The sequence below is a fragment of the Rhinatrema bivittatum genome, chromosome 6 (genome assembly GCF_901001135.1).
Source record: "Rhinatrema bivittatum chromosome 6, aRhiBiv1.1, whole genome shotgun sequence".
Taxonomy (NCBI): domain Eukaryota; kingdom Metazoa; phylum Chordata; class Amphibia; order Gymnophiona; family Rhinatrematidae; genus Rhinatrema; species Rhinatrema bivittatum.
In genome coordinates this window covers 258,057,402-258,072,893 of record NC_042620.1, presented here as the reverse complement: position 1 = coordinate 258,072,893, position 15,492 = coordinate 258,057,402, and the positions used below count along the sequence as shown (strand labels likewise).

Here is a 15,492-nt window from a genome sequence, read left to right as displayed (position 1 = left end):
TTCATGGGTCGCTGCAGGATGGGTTCTGCAGTGGCCCCGATTGTCTCGGGCCGAACCGCGGCGGCGGCGGCCCTACTACCGGGCCTCCTCCTCTTCTCAGCCTGCTGCAACAAGACTACTGCTCTTCTGCACATGGCTGATGCTCCTCCTCCTTCCTGCCTGCGCGGTTCCAGCAACGTTTTTCTTCCGGGGCCGCGCGGGCGAGGAGGAGGAGGAGGACGACGAGGAACCCGCCCGCCACCCCGCGGAGTTGGGTTCGCTTGCAATTTATTTTATTTTTTGCACGTACTTTTATTATACACAAGACTGAAGGGTGACCCCTTCTGGTTGCAGGGTTAGTGCCATGCTGGGCATGCCCAGTAGGTGCCAGTCAAAGTTCTAGAAACTTTGACAAAAATGTTCCGTGATTGGGCTCCATCCTGATGTCACCTGGAGCAGGACTACAAATATACACCAGAGACGCAAATCCCTAAAGAAACAGGAGTAGTCATAAAGCTGCTCTCAGGAAACTGAATCTCACCACTTCTCTAGTTACAAGCCTCTTAGTTAATAATTAGGATATATAAATGTCAATCAAGAATTAAGAAAAGTTAAGAAATCAGTTTACATTTATATATTGATAGTGTGGTGGTGTTTCTTCCACTGTACTAGCCATTCCAGAATGCAGCCAAGCAGCAGGCAAAGGAAGAAGAGAAAGAGAAGACCAAACTGAAGGAACCAGGGCTCCTCTCTCTGGTGGACTGGGCCAAGAGTGGTGGGGCTAGCAATCTTGAGGGCTTTGGCTTTGGAGCTGGATTGCGTGGTGCCCTCAGACTTCCATCTTTCAAGGTAATTTAGAATTTACTAAACTCTCCCTCCCATCTAATCATTAAAATATAATTTCCTAGCGTCTAGCCAGATGGACTCAGGATCAATGGGTTAAGAACATAAGAACATAAGAAAATGCCATACTGGGTCAGACCAAGGGTCCATCAAGCCCAGCATCCTGTTTCCAACAGTGGCCAATCCAGGCCATAAGAACCTGGCAATTACCCAAACACTAAGTCTATTCCATGTTACCATTGCTAATGGCAGTGGCTATTCTCTAAGTGAACTTAATAGCAGGTAATGGACTTCTCCTCCAAGAACTTATCCAATCCTTTTTTAAACACAGCTATACTAACTGCACTAACCACATTCTCTGGCAACAAATTCCAGAGTTTAATTGTGCGTTGAGTAAAAAAGAACTTTCTCCGATTAGTTTTAAATGTGCCCCATGCTAACTTCATGGAGTGCCCTCTAGTCTTTCTACTATCCGAAAGAGTAAATAGCCGATTCACATCTACCCGTTCTAGACCTCTCATGATTTTAAACACCTCTATCATATCCCCCCTCAGTCGTCTCTTCTCCAAGCTGAAAAGTCCTAACCTCTTTAGTCTTTCCTCATAGGGGAGTTGTTCCATTCCCCTTATCATTTTGGTAGCCCTTCTCTGTACCTTCTCCATCGCAATTATATCTTTTTTGAGATGCGGCGACCAGAATTGTACACAGTATTCAAGGTGCGGTCTCACCATGGAGCGATACAGAGGCATTATGACATTTTCCGTTTTATTCACCATTCCTTTTCTAATAATTCCCAACATTCTGTTTGCTTTTTTGACTGCCGCAGCACACTGCACCGCTGATTTCAATGTGTTATCAACTATGACACCTAGATCTCTTTCTTGGGTTGTAGCACCTAATATGGAACCCAACATTGTGTAATTATAGCATGGGTTATTTTTCCCTATATGCATCACCTTGCACTTATCCACATTAAATGTCATCTGCCATTTGGATGCCCAATTTTCCAGTCTCACAAGGTCTTCCTGCAATTTATCACAATCTGCTTGTGATTTAACTACTCTGAACAATTTTGTGTCATCTGCAAATTTGATTATCTCACTCGTCGTATTTCTTTCCAGATCATTTATAAATATATTGAACAGTAAGGGTCCCAATACAGATCCCTGAGGCACTCCACTGTCCACTCCCTTCCACTGAGAAAATTGCCCATTTAATCCTACTCTCTGTTTCCTGTCTTTTAGCCAGTTTGCAATCCACGAAAGGACATCGCCACCTATCCCATGACTTTTTACTTTTCCTAGAAGCCTCTCATGAGGAACTTTGTCAAACGCCTTCTGAAAATCCAAGTATACTATATCTACCGGTTCACCTTTATCCACATGTTTATTAACTCCCCTGCTACCAGATGGAGATGGAGTCAGGTTTCAAAGCTGACATCACCCTAGATAAATTCCTGCAGTGACCTCAGCCATTCAGTATCTCTCCGTCTCATAGCAGATGTGGATGCTATCCCCTCACCGATAGCGGTGTCTAGCGGGATTGCAGCACTAATCCAAAGGAGAAATTTTACCTTCGAATTGAAAAGAAAATCCAGTGCTGCTCTCCTGTGGTGATACCTAAGCTTCCCTCCCCCAGTTGAGAATTCCTGAGGTGATTTCCGAGATCCCTCAGAGGTGTACCTTGGTCCGGTAGCTGGCTCCCAGTGTGGACTTTGCTGCTGAAGCAGCTGAAAGGCAGTGGGTGCAGAAACAGAGCGCGGTGGCAAAGGCCTAAGCCCTCTCCCCCCGCAGCCGGAGACCATCTCTGTACTCGGCTGGTAAGCGCTGAGACCAGGTAAGTAGAGAAGAGCTCCTCTGAACCAGAGACATGGAAAGGTTTTGGTAAGTCTTTCTTCCGGTCTCCATGCATGGCGAGCTGTATCGATATCGTTCCCGATCTGGCGAGGAAAGGGGGTTTCTGAGCAGGTTGAATGCCCCCCCCTCCCCCCGGTGGGCTAGGCCCCGCTTCAGGCTCTGTGGACTCTCCATGTAGCAATCCTGTGTGCCGCCATTTTTCGCATCGTTTGGTGTGGTGCCATTTCTTCCTCCGGCTGTCGGTATGTGCGGTGTGGGCTGGCCTTCTGAGCCCCTAACATGCGCGTACAACTTGGTGCACAACCAGCCGCTTTGACCTAAGAATGGCAAGGCGAGTCTGTGTGCGCTCAAGAGGCATTAACTGGCTAAATGCACAAGCTACAGAGGTTATGGTCCCAGCAGCAAAGAAGCTCAGACGACACTCTTTGCGTGGCCTGCCATATTAAGGCCACTCAGTCTTACCTGGAATCCTGCCTATGTCAGCACTGTGAGCAAGCCCAGGGAGGACTGGATTCTCAAAACTTCTCCAAGTCCAGCCCATCCCAGTCAGAGGACGGGTCAGGCATGACTTTATTCAACAGCACCCGGGACTGGAGGAATTCCAGGGCGGTGTCCTCCCTGGGAGAGGGCAGTTCAGCGGCCCCTTTCCCGGTTCCTCCTGGGCCAAATATGGATCTGGTGGCCTTCCCCTGGTTGGAATTTTTTCAGGGCCTCCAAACCTTTGTCCTGGCGCAGTTAGCCCTTGCCCAGGCTGAACCCCAACTGGGAATGCCTCGTCCTCCCAGCCCAGTCAGCATGCCTCGCCTCACCAAGGGTATTCCTGACAGGGATCCAGACACCACGGTCAACGACGGGGATTCATTGGAAGATGGGGAAATCCCTCCAGGACTAGAGCCATACTGGAGCATGCTTCGATTTTTCCACAGAGATGAATTACCGGCCCTAGTTTCTCAGACCCTGAAGATTCTGGGAGTTCCAGGCATGGACCCTATGTCGGAGCCAAAGAGGAATCCCTATCCTGGTGTCTCTACGGAAAACCTCTTGCTATTTCCTGATGCTGGAATCCATCCAGGAGTTGATTGTCCTGGAATGGGTCGCCCCGGAGGCAAGTTTTAAAGGAGGTCGGTCCTTGGAGGCTTTGTATCCTCTGAACCCAGCAGTCAAGGAACACCTGCGTTTCCCGAAATTGGATGCCCTGGTCTGTGCCGTCTTGAAGCAAACAACTATCCATGTAGAGGGAGGAGCGGCCTTGAAGGATGCTCATGATACATGGTTAGAATCCATCCTTAAGCAAGTCTTTGACACAACAGCAATGACACTGCAGATCGCTTCCTGTTGTGCCCTGGTGGCTCACTCGTGTCTACTCTCGAGAGAGGCAGATAATTCTGGGGCGCATGCCAGAGAGGCAATCGATCCTGCCGCAGCCTTCCTGGCATACGAGAGCTCGGATCAAGTGCGTACCTCGGCCAGAGGACTAGCCTCAGTGGTGGCAGCCAGAAGACAGCTATGGTTGCGAAACTGTTCAGCGGACGCAACTTCTAAGGCAAACCTCACAAAGATGCCCTTTAAAGGATCCCTCCTCTTTGGAAGCGAATTGGAGAAGCTGGCCTGTAAGTGGGGCGAATCTCCAGTGCCCATGCTACCAGAAAATAAGAAATAGAGGTCACAGCACCCCTCACCCATGAGGGGTCGGGCCAGGGGCTGTCAGCGTTTCCGGCTCTACAGAAACTTTTCATTTCAGTCAGCTTGGACCTTGGGAAAGCATAGTCCTTTCGGAAACGACAACCAAAAAGGGGAACAAGTTCAGACTCAGGTTTGACCCAAACTTCCCAATGAAGTTTGGCCGACCATCCTCGGGAAGAGGAGACAGGGGGCAGACTCCATTTTCTATCAGTGGTGAGTCGAGATCACATCTGACAAATGGGTACTGGACATCATACGAGAAGGGTATACTCTCGAATTCCACAGCATCCCTCGGGACAGGTTCATGATGTCACCTTGGCACACCCAGCACAAGAAACTGGTAGTGGAATCCACACTAATAAGGCTCCTCAACCTAAGGGCTATAACTCCGGTACCTACACCCCAAGTAAATACTGGGCGCTGTTCCATCTATTTCATTGTTCACAAGAAAGAGGGTTCATACCGACCCATCCTGGATCTCGAGTGTCAACAGTCATCTGTGGATAATTCACTTCCACATGGAAACTCTTTTCTCCGCCATAATGGCAGTGCAACCAAGAGACTTCCTAACCTTCCTGGACCTCTCGGAGGCCTACCCCCATATTCCAATCCATCAGACCACTAGCATTTTCTACACTTTGCGGTACTGGGTCAACATTACCAGTTCTGGGCATTACCCTTGCAACTACCCCCAGAACATTCTCCAAAATTATGGTGGTCTTGGTGGCAGCACTGAGGAAACAAGGGATCCTGGTGCACCCTTACTTGGACAACTGGCTGATCTGGGTGAAGTCGTTGGAAGAGAGCTTCCAGGTGACCAGCAGGGTCAGGTCCCTCCTGCAGGATCTCGGTTGGGTCGTGAACATGAACAAGACCAGCCTCAATCTCTCCCAGTCCTTAGAGTACCTGGGGGCCCAATTCGACACCAAGCAGGACAAGGTCTTCCTCCCTCTCTCCCTCCCTCGAGGAGGAGGAAACTGATGGACCAAATACGTCAGTTGACGAACACAAAGGTGTGGGACTATCTCCAGGTTCTCGGCCTCATGGCATCAACCCTGGAAGTAGTACCGTGGGTGAGGGTACACATGCAGCCTCTCCAACACTCCCAACTGTCACGCTTGAACCCACTGTCTCAAGACTACTCGATTCGCCTCCATCTACCAATGGAAGTATGCTCTCAGCTCCAGTGGTGGCTACAAGAAATCCACCTAAGCAAGGGCATAAGCCTGTCCCCACCAAGATGGATTATCCTCACAACGGGCGCAAGCATCCAAGGGTGGGGAGGTCACTATCAGGACAGTGGACCAAGGAAGAGGCGAACTGGAACATAAACTGCCTGGTTGCTCGAGCGGTCAGATTAGCATGCCTGCAGTTCAGCCACAGGCTCCAGGGCAAGCAGTCCGTGTGATGTCGGACAACACAACAACTGTGGCCTACATCAACCGTCGGAGGAACCAAGAACCACCAGGTGTCTCTGGAAATAGACCCCACTTATGGAATGGGTGGAATTAAACCTACAAGGGATCTCTGCTTCCCACATCGAGGGAAAAGACAATATCACAGCAGACTTTCTCAGCAGGGAAAGCCTGGATTTGGGGAAATGGATGCTGTCGACTAGAGGATTCCAGCTTCTAGTAGATCTAGTAGATCAATCTACTGGCCACATCTCACAATGTGAAAGTTCCGCGGTTCTTCAGTCACAGTCAGGATCGATGACCTCGTCCAGACCTGGCCAGAGGAGGACTTACTGAACTCCTTCCCTCCATGGCCTCTACTGGGAAAGATCATCCGCAAGATCAAACACTACAGAGGATTTTCCTTCTATTGGCGCCAGATTGGCCCAGGCGCCCATGGCATGCAGACATGCGGAGGCTTCTTGTGGGGAGTCCTCTTTATCTCCCCCTGCACAAGGACCTTCTCCAGCAAGGCCCAATTCTTTACGAAGACCCAACTCAATTCTCCCTTTCGTTTTGGCCCTTGAGAGGGCTCACCTGACGAAGCATATTTATTTGGCGGCCTTAATTGCCACATTGTTCTGTGCGCTGAAGTTCTCAACATCCCTGGCGTACATACGGATCTGGAGAATATTTGAGGCCTGGTGCAGGGAATACGGGGTGCCTCTGCAGTCATCCAAGATCCCCATGATTCTGGAATATTTTTGGGATGGCCTGAACAAAGGATTGTCCCTCAACTCCTTTTAAGGTCCAGGTGGCAGCCCTCTCCTGCTTCAGGGCCGAAGTGAACGGAAACCGTCTGTCCGTGCATCCGGACTTGACCTGTTTCCTAAAAGGGGTTAAACAACTCGCCCACCTTTAAAGTGGCTGGTCCATCTATGGAACCTCAATCTAGTATTGGACTTCCTAGTAGGACCCACCTTCAGACCACTGCGCAGTCTGTCGCTATGCCTATTAACACTAAAGACGGTATTCTTGGTAGCGATATGCTCGGCTCGTCACAACTCTGAACTGCAGGCGCTGTCTTGTCGGGAACCATTCCTCCAATTTACTCCAGAAACTGTACAACTTCGCACCGTCCCCTCCTTCTTACCAAAGGTAGTCTCAGAGTTCCACCTGAACCAATCTATCTCCTTACTGTCTCTGGATAGACACAAGGACACAGATGACTACCGCCTTCTTCGCCATCTAAACGTTGGCAGACTCTTAGTGCGGTATCTGGAACGTTCAGAGCCAGTGCACAAGATAGATCGCTTGTTCATTCTTCACGGGGGAAAGAAACAGGGTGAAGCAGCTTCACAGGCTATCATAGCTTGCTGGATCAAGGAAGTAATCAAGGCAGCTTATGTAAAGATAGGGAAGCCTTTACCCCTTCAGGTCAAAACTCATTCTACCAGGGCCCAGGCACTATCCTGGGCAGAAGCTAAGCTACTGTCTCCCGCCGACATCTGTCGAGCAGCGACGTGGTCCACCTTACATACCTTCTCCAGGTTCTACTGCCTGGACATTCAGGCCCAAGAGGACGCTGCGTTTGCAAGGGCGGTGCTAACCGGACCACATGCAGCCTCCCGCGCCGTTCTGGAGTAGCTTTTGTACATCCCATTGGTCCTGAATCCATCTGGCTACACGCTAGGAAATGGAGAAATTACTTAGCTGATAATTTCGTTTTCCTTGGTGTAGACAGATGGACTCAGCAACCCGCCCACGGCTACCCAGGAGAGGTGCCAAGGAATCGCCCATGGCGAACCTTGAGTTCATACGAATACAGGTAAGCCGGTGCCCTATCCTTAGTTCAGGGCATCTGTAGTATTGCTGAGTTTCTGCGCTTATGTTGGTTGAGTACAGTGGCGGTCTCCAGTTTTTAATTAATTTGCATCAAAGTTCTTCAATAATATGTCCACAATGGCTTTTTGAAGAGAATACTGAATGGCTGAGGACACTGAAGGAGTATATGTAGGGTGAAATCAGCTTTGAAACCTGACTCTGTCTCCATAACCCATTGATCCTGAGTCCATCTGTGTACACTAAGGAAAACAAAATTATCAGGTAAGTAATTTCTCCAATAGAGAGACCCAGAGTATATAGAAATGTTTATTTTAAAGCATAGAGATATACAGGAAACTTGCCAGTGTTAGCAGAGAGCATAATGTCTAAAATGGTATTCTTGTTTCATGATTTTATGTGCTGCACACATACTAACTTTACTTATAATATCAATCCTGATTGCTATGGCCTAAGGAGTAGCATGCTGTATGCATGTATAAGTAAATTGGCTGAGTCTGAGATGCTGTAAGTTTTGGTAACTTACTGGGCTGATTCTGAGGCAGTGCAAGTTACGCATATTATTAAATTGCTAGGTTGAGCCTGAGATATCACAGACTTAGTGACTAACTCGGTGGTTCTCAACCTTTTTTCTGTCGGGACACACCTGACAGATGGTTCTCACATGCATGACACACTGACCCATCATCACGGGGCTAGATGTAAAAGTGCAGTTTGCATCCACGGGAACCCCCCTGACCCACAATAATGGATGTAAAGCAGAATTATGACATTCCCCATACAACTTACCCTACAAAAAAGATATTCTGGTGTCATCTCAGTAACAGGAATTCAAACTCCTACTTATGAAAAGACAGCAGTTTACCACCAATGCATGTCCTCTTGAGAAAACACAACAAATAAGACTTATTCAAACGCTTACATGCTAGTAAAATATCTCATCTTGGTAACATACACAGAACTGACCTAACATACTCCCAGGATCTATAGTAATGCACATAATCTAATCCGCACACAGTTACACCTGTATTATGGAATACACTCAAACAGGAGCAACCCTATCTATGAAAAGGCAACACTACAAATATTAAATCAGGCCCTAAAACCCAATACACCTCTTATTAGGAAAACAGAACTAGCAAGCAGTTCCCTGTACGTACCAGGATCAATCCAGACTGCTGGGTTATGCCTCCCCTCCAGCAGATGGAGTCAGAGAGAAAACTGAAAGCACCCCCTAGATACACTGGTGTGCCACCTGCCATCCTTCAGTATTTCCTCTGACTCCAGCAGATTGAGAGGCATAACCTGCGGTCCTGTCTGTCCTGACTAAAATTCCTTTCAGGTGTTATTTATTACTTTACTGTCTATACTGTCTAGATCAACTGGTTTCTTTCTTAGTTTAAAAAAAAAAAAAAAAAAAAAGAGTTTTCAGTGTACTAGATTTTTGACCAGGTGGTTGTTCTACCTTATTAAGTGCAGCGTTAAGGCAGGCACTGAGAGCGTTGCTCTCATTCATTTGCCCGGATTTAGTGTGTCCCTTTGGTCCTGGGGGAGAGCCTACCGGTGGTCCGGTCACCCTTCCCCCCCTCTAAGTATATTCATTCCAGGTTTTTAACCTGAGGAGGGCGACTTACCTTTGGCGCGCTTTTTTCCTTCAGCCTCCGGATGCTGCGGTCTTCGGCCTGTACGGCCTGCGGAAGGGCGGGGGCACGACTCTCCAGGGAGGGTCTCTGCTCCCGCTGCATTCCCGGGGGCGAGGGACACTCCCGGGGGCCGAGCGCGGCCCGCAGCGGCACTTCTCGCTCTTCTTCGGAGCGGCTGGGGAGGCTGGCAGCCGCGCGTTAGCTCCGCCTCCCAGTGATAGGGAGCCGGCTTCCATTTTGACCACGCGGCAGCCTGCTGATTCTGCGTCGGAGGAGGAGGACTCCTCTCCTCTCTCACCGCCTGCCTTAAGCCCGCGCAGTGGATCAGAGCTGGAGGCTCCTCGAGCCCCCCCCCTCTCAGGAACGACCCGCGGGGGGCTCAAGTAAAAGGAAAGTGCCCTTTTCTTCTAAGTTTGTGCTATTGATGCACCAAGCATTTTTAGAGGCAGAGGCAGGTTGGGAGCCGGATGAACCCCCTCCCACAAAGGTCCCTAAGGTATCTCCTGTCCACGGAAAGTCTGGGGCTCAGGAGAAAGCGGGGGCTTCAGATAAAGCCGGTGCTCATTCCTTAGGGGGTACGGGTGGTCCGGGGATCCCGGATCTCACCCAGGGCTCTCCGGATGGCGCAGGGACAGAGGTCTCTGACGCTCAGGGATCGCTCGAAGGGGATGACCCCCAGGTTTTGCGCCTGTTTGGCAAAGACGAACTTAACTTTTTGATCCTTCATGTCTTGAAGGAGTTAGAAATCCCGGCGCCGCAGCAGGAGACTGATACTTTCACAGGGGACGTAGCTATGGCAGGTCTAAGGGCCCCCCCCCACAAACCTTTCCCTTACATTCCAAAGTGTTACAGCTCGTATCTAAGGAATGGGAGGTTCCGGAGGCATCTCTGCACGTTAGCAGGGCAATGAATAAGTTATATCCCCTGCCTTCGGATTCTCTGGAGATTTTTAAGGTCCCTTCAGTGGATTCGGCGGTCACCGCTGTGGTTAAGCATACTACCATTCCCGTCACGGGAGGGGTAGCCTTGAAAGATCTCCAAGACCGAAAGTTAGAGGTTCTTTTGAAGCGCATTTTTGAGATAGCGGCCTTGGGAGTCCGAGCAGCGGCGTGTAGCAGTATGGTTCAGCGAGCCACTCTCCGCTGGGTTCAACAATTGCTTACCACGCAGGAGCTCCCGCCGGCCGAGGCGGAACAGGCCAACTGTGTGGAAGCGGCGGTCGCTTACACAGCGGATGCTTTGTATGATTTGTTGAGGACCTCGGCCCGTACTATGTCATCGGCGGTCGCTGCTCGGCGTTTACTGTGGCTCCGGCGTTGGTCGGTGGATGCCTCTTCTAAATCGCGTCTAGCCTCCTTTCCCTTCAAGGGGAAGTTGTTGTTTGGTGAGGAACTGGATCAACTCATCAAAAGACTTGGGGGAGAATAAGGTGTATAAGTTACCGGAGGACAAGCCCCGTCCATTTCGATCTTTCGGGAATGTACGGTCCCGGTTTCGAGGGCAACGCTGGTTTCGCATGGGAAGGGGAGGCCCCTTTCCACAGAAACAACAGGGTCCCAGGTCTCAACCTTGATCTCCTTCCTTTCGAGGCAGGCGGCCGCAGCGATTGGGATCCTTTCAGAACTTGCCCGCCGGAAAACCTTCGCAATGAAGGCGCGCAGGCCCATTCCTCCTCCCCCCGCATCGGAGGTCGGTTGTCCCTGTTTTGGGAGGAATGGGTCAAGGTCACGTCAGATCAGTGGGTCCTCGACGTTGTTCGTTACGGTTACGAGTTGGAGTTTGCTCGGCCCCTCCGGGATCTTTTTATGATCTCTCCTTGCGGTCCTTGGGAGAAGCAACTGGTTATAGCCCAAACTGTAAACAGGTTACGGACCCTGGGAGCAGTATTGCCTGTTCTTCCGGACGAGACCAGGACAGGCAGGTATTCCATTTACTTCGTGGTCCCAAAGAAGGAAGGTACGTTTTGGCCAATTTTGGATTTGAAACGAGTGAACAAGGCCTTGCGCGTTCCCCGGTTTCGCATGGAGACTCTAAGATCTGTTATTGCGGCCGTCCACAAGGGAGAATTTTTGGCTTCTTTGGATCTAGCTGAGGCGTATCTTCACATTGGGATCAGGGAACGTCATCAGAGATATCTAAGATTCATGGTGTTGGGGGAACACTTCCAATTTTGCGCCCTTCCATTTGGGCTAGCCACGGCTCCGAGAGTGTTCACCAAGGTTCTCGTAGCAGTCGCAGCCTTTCTGCGGCGTCAAGGAATACTGGTGTATGCCTACTTAGACGATTGGCTCATCCGGGCAAAGTCGGAGAACGCGTACAGGCAAGCAGTCCAGTCGGTTGTACAGCAACTTCAATCGCTAGGTTGGGTAGTCAGCTTTGCAAAGAGCCAGTTGGTTCCGAGTCAGCATTTGGAATTTTTGGGGGCACGTTTCGATACCTTGGGGGGCAAGGTATTCCTGACTCAGCAGAGACTGGAGAACCTGATGTTTCAGGTACAGAACCTACTAGACCTCCCGTTACCTACGGCCTGGGATTATTTGCAAGTCATTGGACATATGGTTTCTACTCTGGAGATAGTGCCGTGGGCCTTTGCACATATGTGTCCTTTACAAAACGCTCTCCTTTCTCGCTGGGACCAGAGATCAGGGGATTACGGCGTTCAATTGCCACTGTTGGAGCCGGCGCGGTCCAGCTTAGCTTGGTGGTTAATCCCAGACCATCTCTTGCAGGGAGTGGACCTAGATCCTCCCCGTGGGTCGTAGTGACGACTGATGCCAGTCTGACAGGCTGGGGAGCGGTCTGTCAATCACGAGCTATACAAGGAATGTGGACCCCTCTTCAGGCTTCTTGGTCCATCAACCGTCTGGAGACCAGAGCGGTACGTCTCGCCTTGCGTCACCTTCTTCCGATGGTACAAGGTCGGGCGGTGCGAGTTCTATCAGACAACACAACCACGGTAGCTTATATAAATTGCCAGGGCGGCTCGAAGTCGGCTGGTGGCGGACGAAGCGTCGTTGTTAATGACCTGGGCGGAACGTCATCTATCCCGCATTGCGGCCACCCACATAGCAGGCGTAGACAATATACAAGCGGATTATCTAAGTCGTCAATACTTGGATCCCGGAGAGTGGGAGCTCTCGACCGAGGCAATGAGTCTCATCACCCGGCGGTGGGGGATTCCGCGCCTGGACATGATGGCGACTCAGCAAAATGCAAAGGCAGCCCGTTTCTTCAGTCGAAGGCGAGAACACGAATCGGAGGAGGTAGATGCACTAGTGCTTCCATGGCCTCGTCACATCCTTCTCTGTGTTTCCTCCGTGGCCCCTAGTAGGTAAGGTGTTAAGGCGCATAGAATCCCATCGCGGTCCAGTGATTCTAGTGGCCCCAGAGTGGCCAAGAAGACCATGGTTTGCGGATCTAGTCAATCTCGCGAAGGACGGGCCCTTACGTCTGGGCCATCTTCCGAACCTGCTTCGGCAGGGGCCCGTATTTTTCGATCTGGCGGATCGCCTTTGTCTGGCAGCTTGGCTTATGAGAGGAGGCAGTTGAGGAAGAAAGGATATTCAGAACCCGTCATTTCCACACTGCTGCGTGCACGAAGGCCCTCTACCACGCTTATGCCAGAGTGTGGAAAGTGTTTGACTCCTGGTGCGCTGCCTCTCAAATTCCGCCACGCCGGGCTTCGGTAGGTAATATCCTTACGTTTTTGCAGGATGGCTTGAAGAAGGGTTTGGCTTACAGTTCTCTGAGGGTTCAAGTAGCGGCTCTGGGTTGTTTGAGGGGAAAGGTGGAAGGATCCTCTCTCGCGTGTCACCCAGATGTAGCCCGATTTTTGCGTGGCGTTCGGAACTTGCGTCCACCACTTGGAGTCCCTTGCCCTTCTTGGAATTTGAATTTGGTTCTCAAAGGCCTCAATGCGGCCCCCTTTGAGCCTCTCAGGCGGGCCTCCTTAAAGGATCTAACACTCAAAACCGTGTTCCTAGTGGCCATCGCGTCCGCCCGTCGGGTGTCGGAGCTACAGGCACTTTCGTGCAGAGAACCGTTCTTGCGTATTTCGGAGTCCGGTGTGTCTTTGCATATGGTCCCTTCGTTCTTGCCGAAGGTAGTATCGGCATTTCATGTTAATCAGACGGTGGAATTGCCTTCTTTCTCGGCGACGGAGCTAATGTCTTCTCAAGGTTCAGATTTGAAGCGTTTAGATGTTCGTCGAGTGCTCCTGCAATATTTGGAGGTCACTAATGACTTTAGAAGGTCGGATCACTTGTTTGTCTTGTGGCAGGGGCCCAAGAAGGGGCTGCAGGCATCCAAGGCAACTATTGCCCGTTGGTTGAAGAGCTCGATTGCATCCATGTACATTGGTTGTGGTAAGTCTGTTCCTGAAGGGCTCAAGGCCCATTCACTGCGTTCTCAGGCGACTTCCTGGGCAGAAAGTCAGCTGGTTTCTAGCCAGGAGATTTGCAGGGCGGCCACGTGGAAGTCATTGCATACCTTCGCTCGTCATTATCAGCTCGATGTTCGGGGGCCATCAGCTGATTCCTTTGGCAGCAGTGTAATTCGAGCGGGACTCTCTGGGTCCCACCCCATTTAAGTCGGCTCGGGTACATACCAGCAGTCTGGACTGATCCTGGTACGTACAGGGAAAGGGAAATTATGTTCTTACCTGATAATTTTCGTTCCTGTAGTACCAAGGATCAGTCCAGACGCCCGCCCGATATTGTGTGTCAGGAGAGTCCGCTCGAACAATTTTTTCCTATAGCTATTCGATCTTTGGACACGGTAGGTGGCTATCCCTTTCATTTCATTTTGGGGGTGGTGCCTTATTGAAGACTGGTTACTGTTTGCAGTGTTTGCACATTTTCTTATTCAGAAAGTTGCTGTTTTCCTTTGAAGAATTTTACTACTTGATCTAGACAGTTGCCATGGTTAATTATTGGCTAAGTTGGCGGAGGAGTTGTTTTACTTTTCTTCTGCTTTGATATCCATTATACTGAAGGATGGCAGGTGGCACACCAGTATATCTAGGGGGTGCTTTCAGTTTTCTCTCTGACTCCATCTGCTGGAGGGGAGGCATAACCCAGCAGTCTGGACTGATCCTTGGTACTACAGGAACGAAAATTATCAGGTAAGAACATAATTTTCCTCTATAGATCCCCACACAGAAATAATTGTAAAACTATACTAATAAGCAGAATAAATGTTTCAAAACAGCTATGATACACAAAACAATATACCCGTGTACACAATTAAATAACTCAATTTTTATTCCTAAACACTTTTTTTAAAAATACATGAAACAGACCTATTACATCAAAACCATTCATACCACTCTCATTCACTCATCTAGACAACATACAATGTTAAAATACAACTTAGTTACATTTTAACTATCAAATTACACAAATAAAAGGTAGTTAAAATGTAACTAAGTTGTATTTTAACATTGTATGTTGTCGGGACATTGCTTATAAAATCTAGGGACATTGCTTATAAAATTTAATGGGATATTGCTTAATAAAATCTAATAAATAGCAATTTAAAGGCAGCTTAAAGGAAATCATTAACTACATCTGAATAGGTTCATCAATTTAATAGGGAATCTTTGTTAAATGAAATGTTTACATTGTAATTAGGGATTGTTGCAATATTTGTGTAATTTGGTAGTTAAAATGTAACTAAGTTGTATTTTAACATTGTATGTTGTCTAGATGAGTGAATGAGAGTGGTATGAATGGTTTTGATGTAATAGGTATGTTTCATGTATTTTAAAAAAAAGTGTTTAGGAATAAAAATTGAGTTATTTAATTGTGTACACGGGTATATTGTTTTGTGTATCACTAGTGATAATACCTGTGGTAGACCCATGGTAGCTTAACAGTATATATCAAAACAGCTATGAACAGAATAACATCCAACAATTTTAAAACTCATAAAAACTATTAAACATTCTCCAAACACCAATAAAATATTTCAAAAAAGCAGACATCACATAATATTAAATAATTAAAATGTCAGTCAATGAAGAAAAATAAACTTAAAAAGCCACCTTTACTTACCCCCTCCAGCAGCTCTCCTACTCCCCTTCCATGCAGGCCGTGGCACACACCAGAAGCAGCAGTAGAAGCTAAGCTCTATACTCATGGTCCTCTTCCATAGTGCCCATGTCTCTCACACACACACACACCATACCAGTCATGCCCCCATGACCAGTTTCTGTGTCTCACATACCAATCATTTCCCAGTCTTTGACACACA

The 15,492-nt window shown here is 48.9% G+C and overlaps 1 protein-coding gene across 1 annotated transcript in view; it reads left to right on the top strand.

The window, feature by feature from the left end:
- The window catches only part of SETD1A (SET domain containing 1A, histone lysine methyltransferase), a 374,529-nt gene that overhangs the window by 181,867 nt on the left and 177,170 nt on the right, over window positions 1-15,492 (top strand). The window contains exon 9 of the mRNA XM_029606903.1: window positions 652-828. Coding sequence (XP_029462763.1) covers window positions 652-828 — 177 coding nt within the window. The remainder of the gene's footprint in view (window positions 1-651; window positions 829-15,492) is intronic.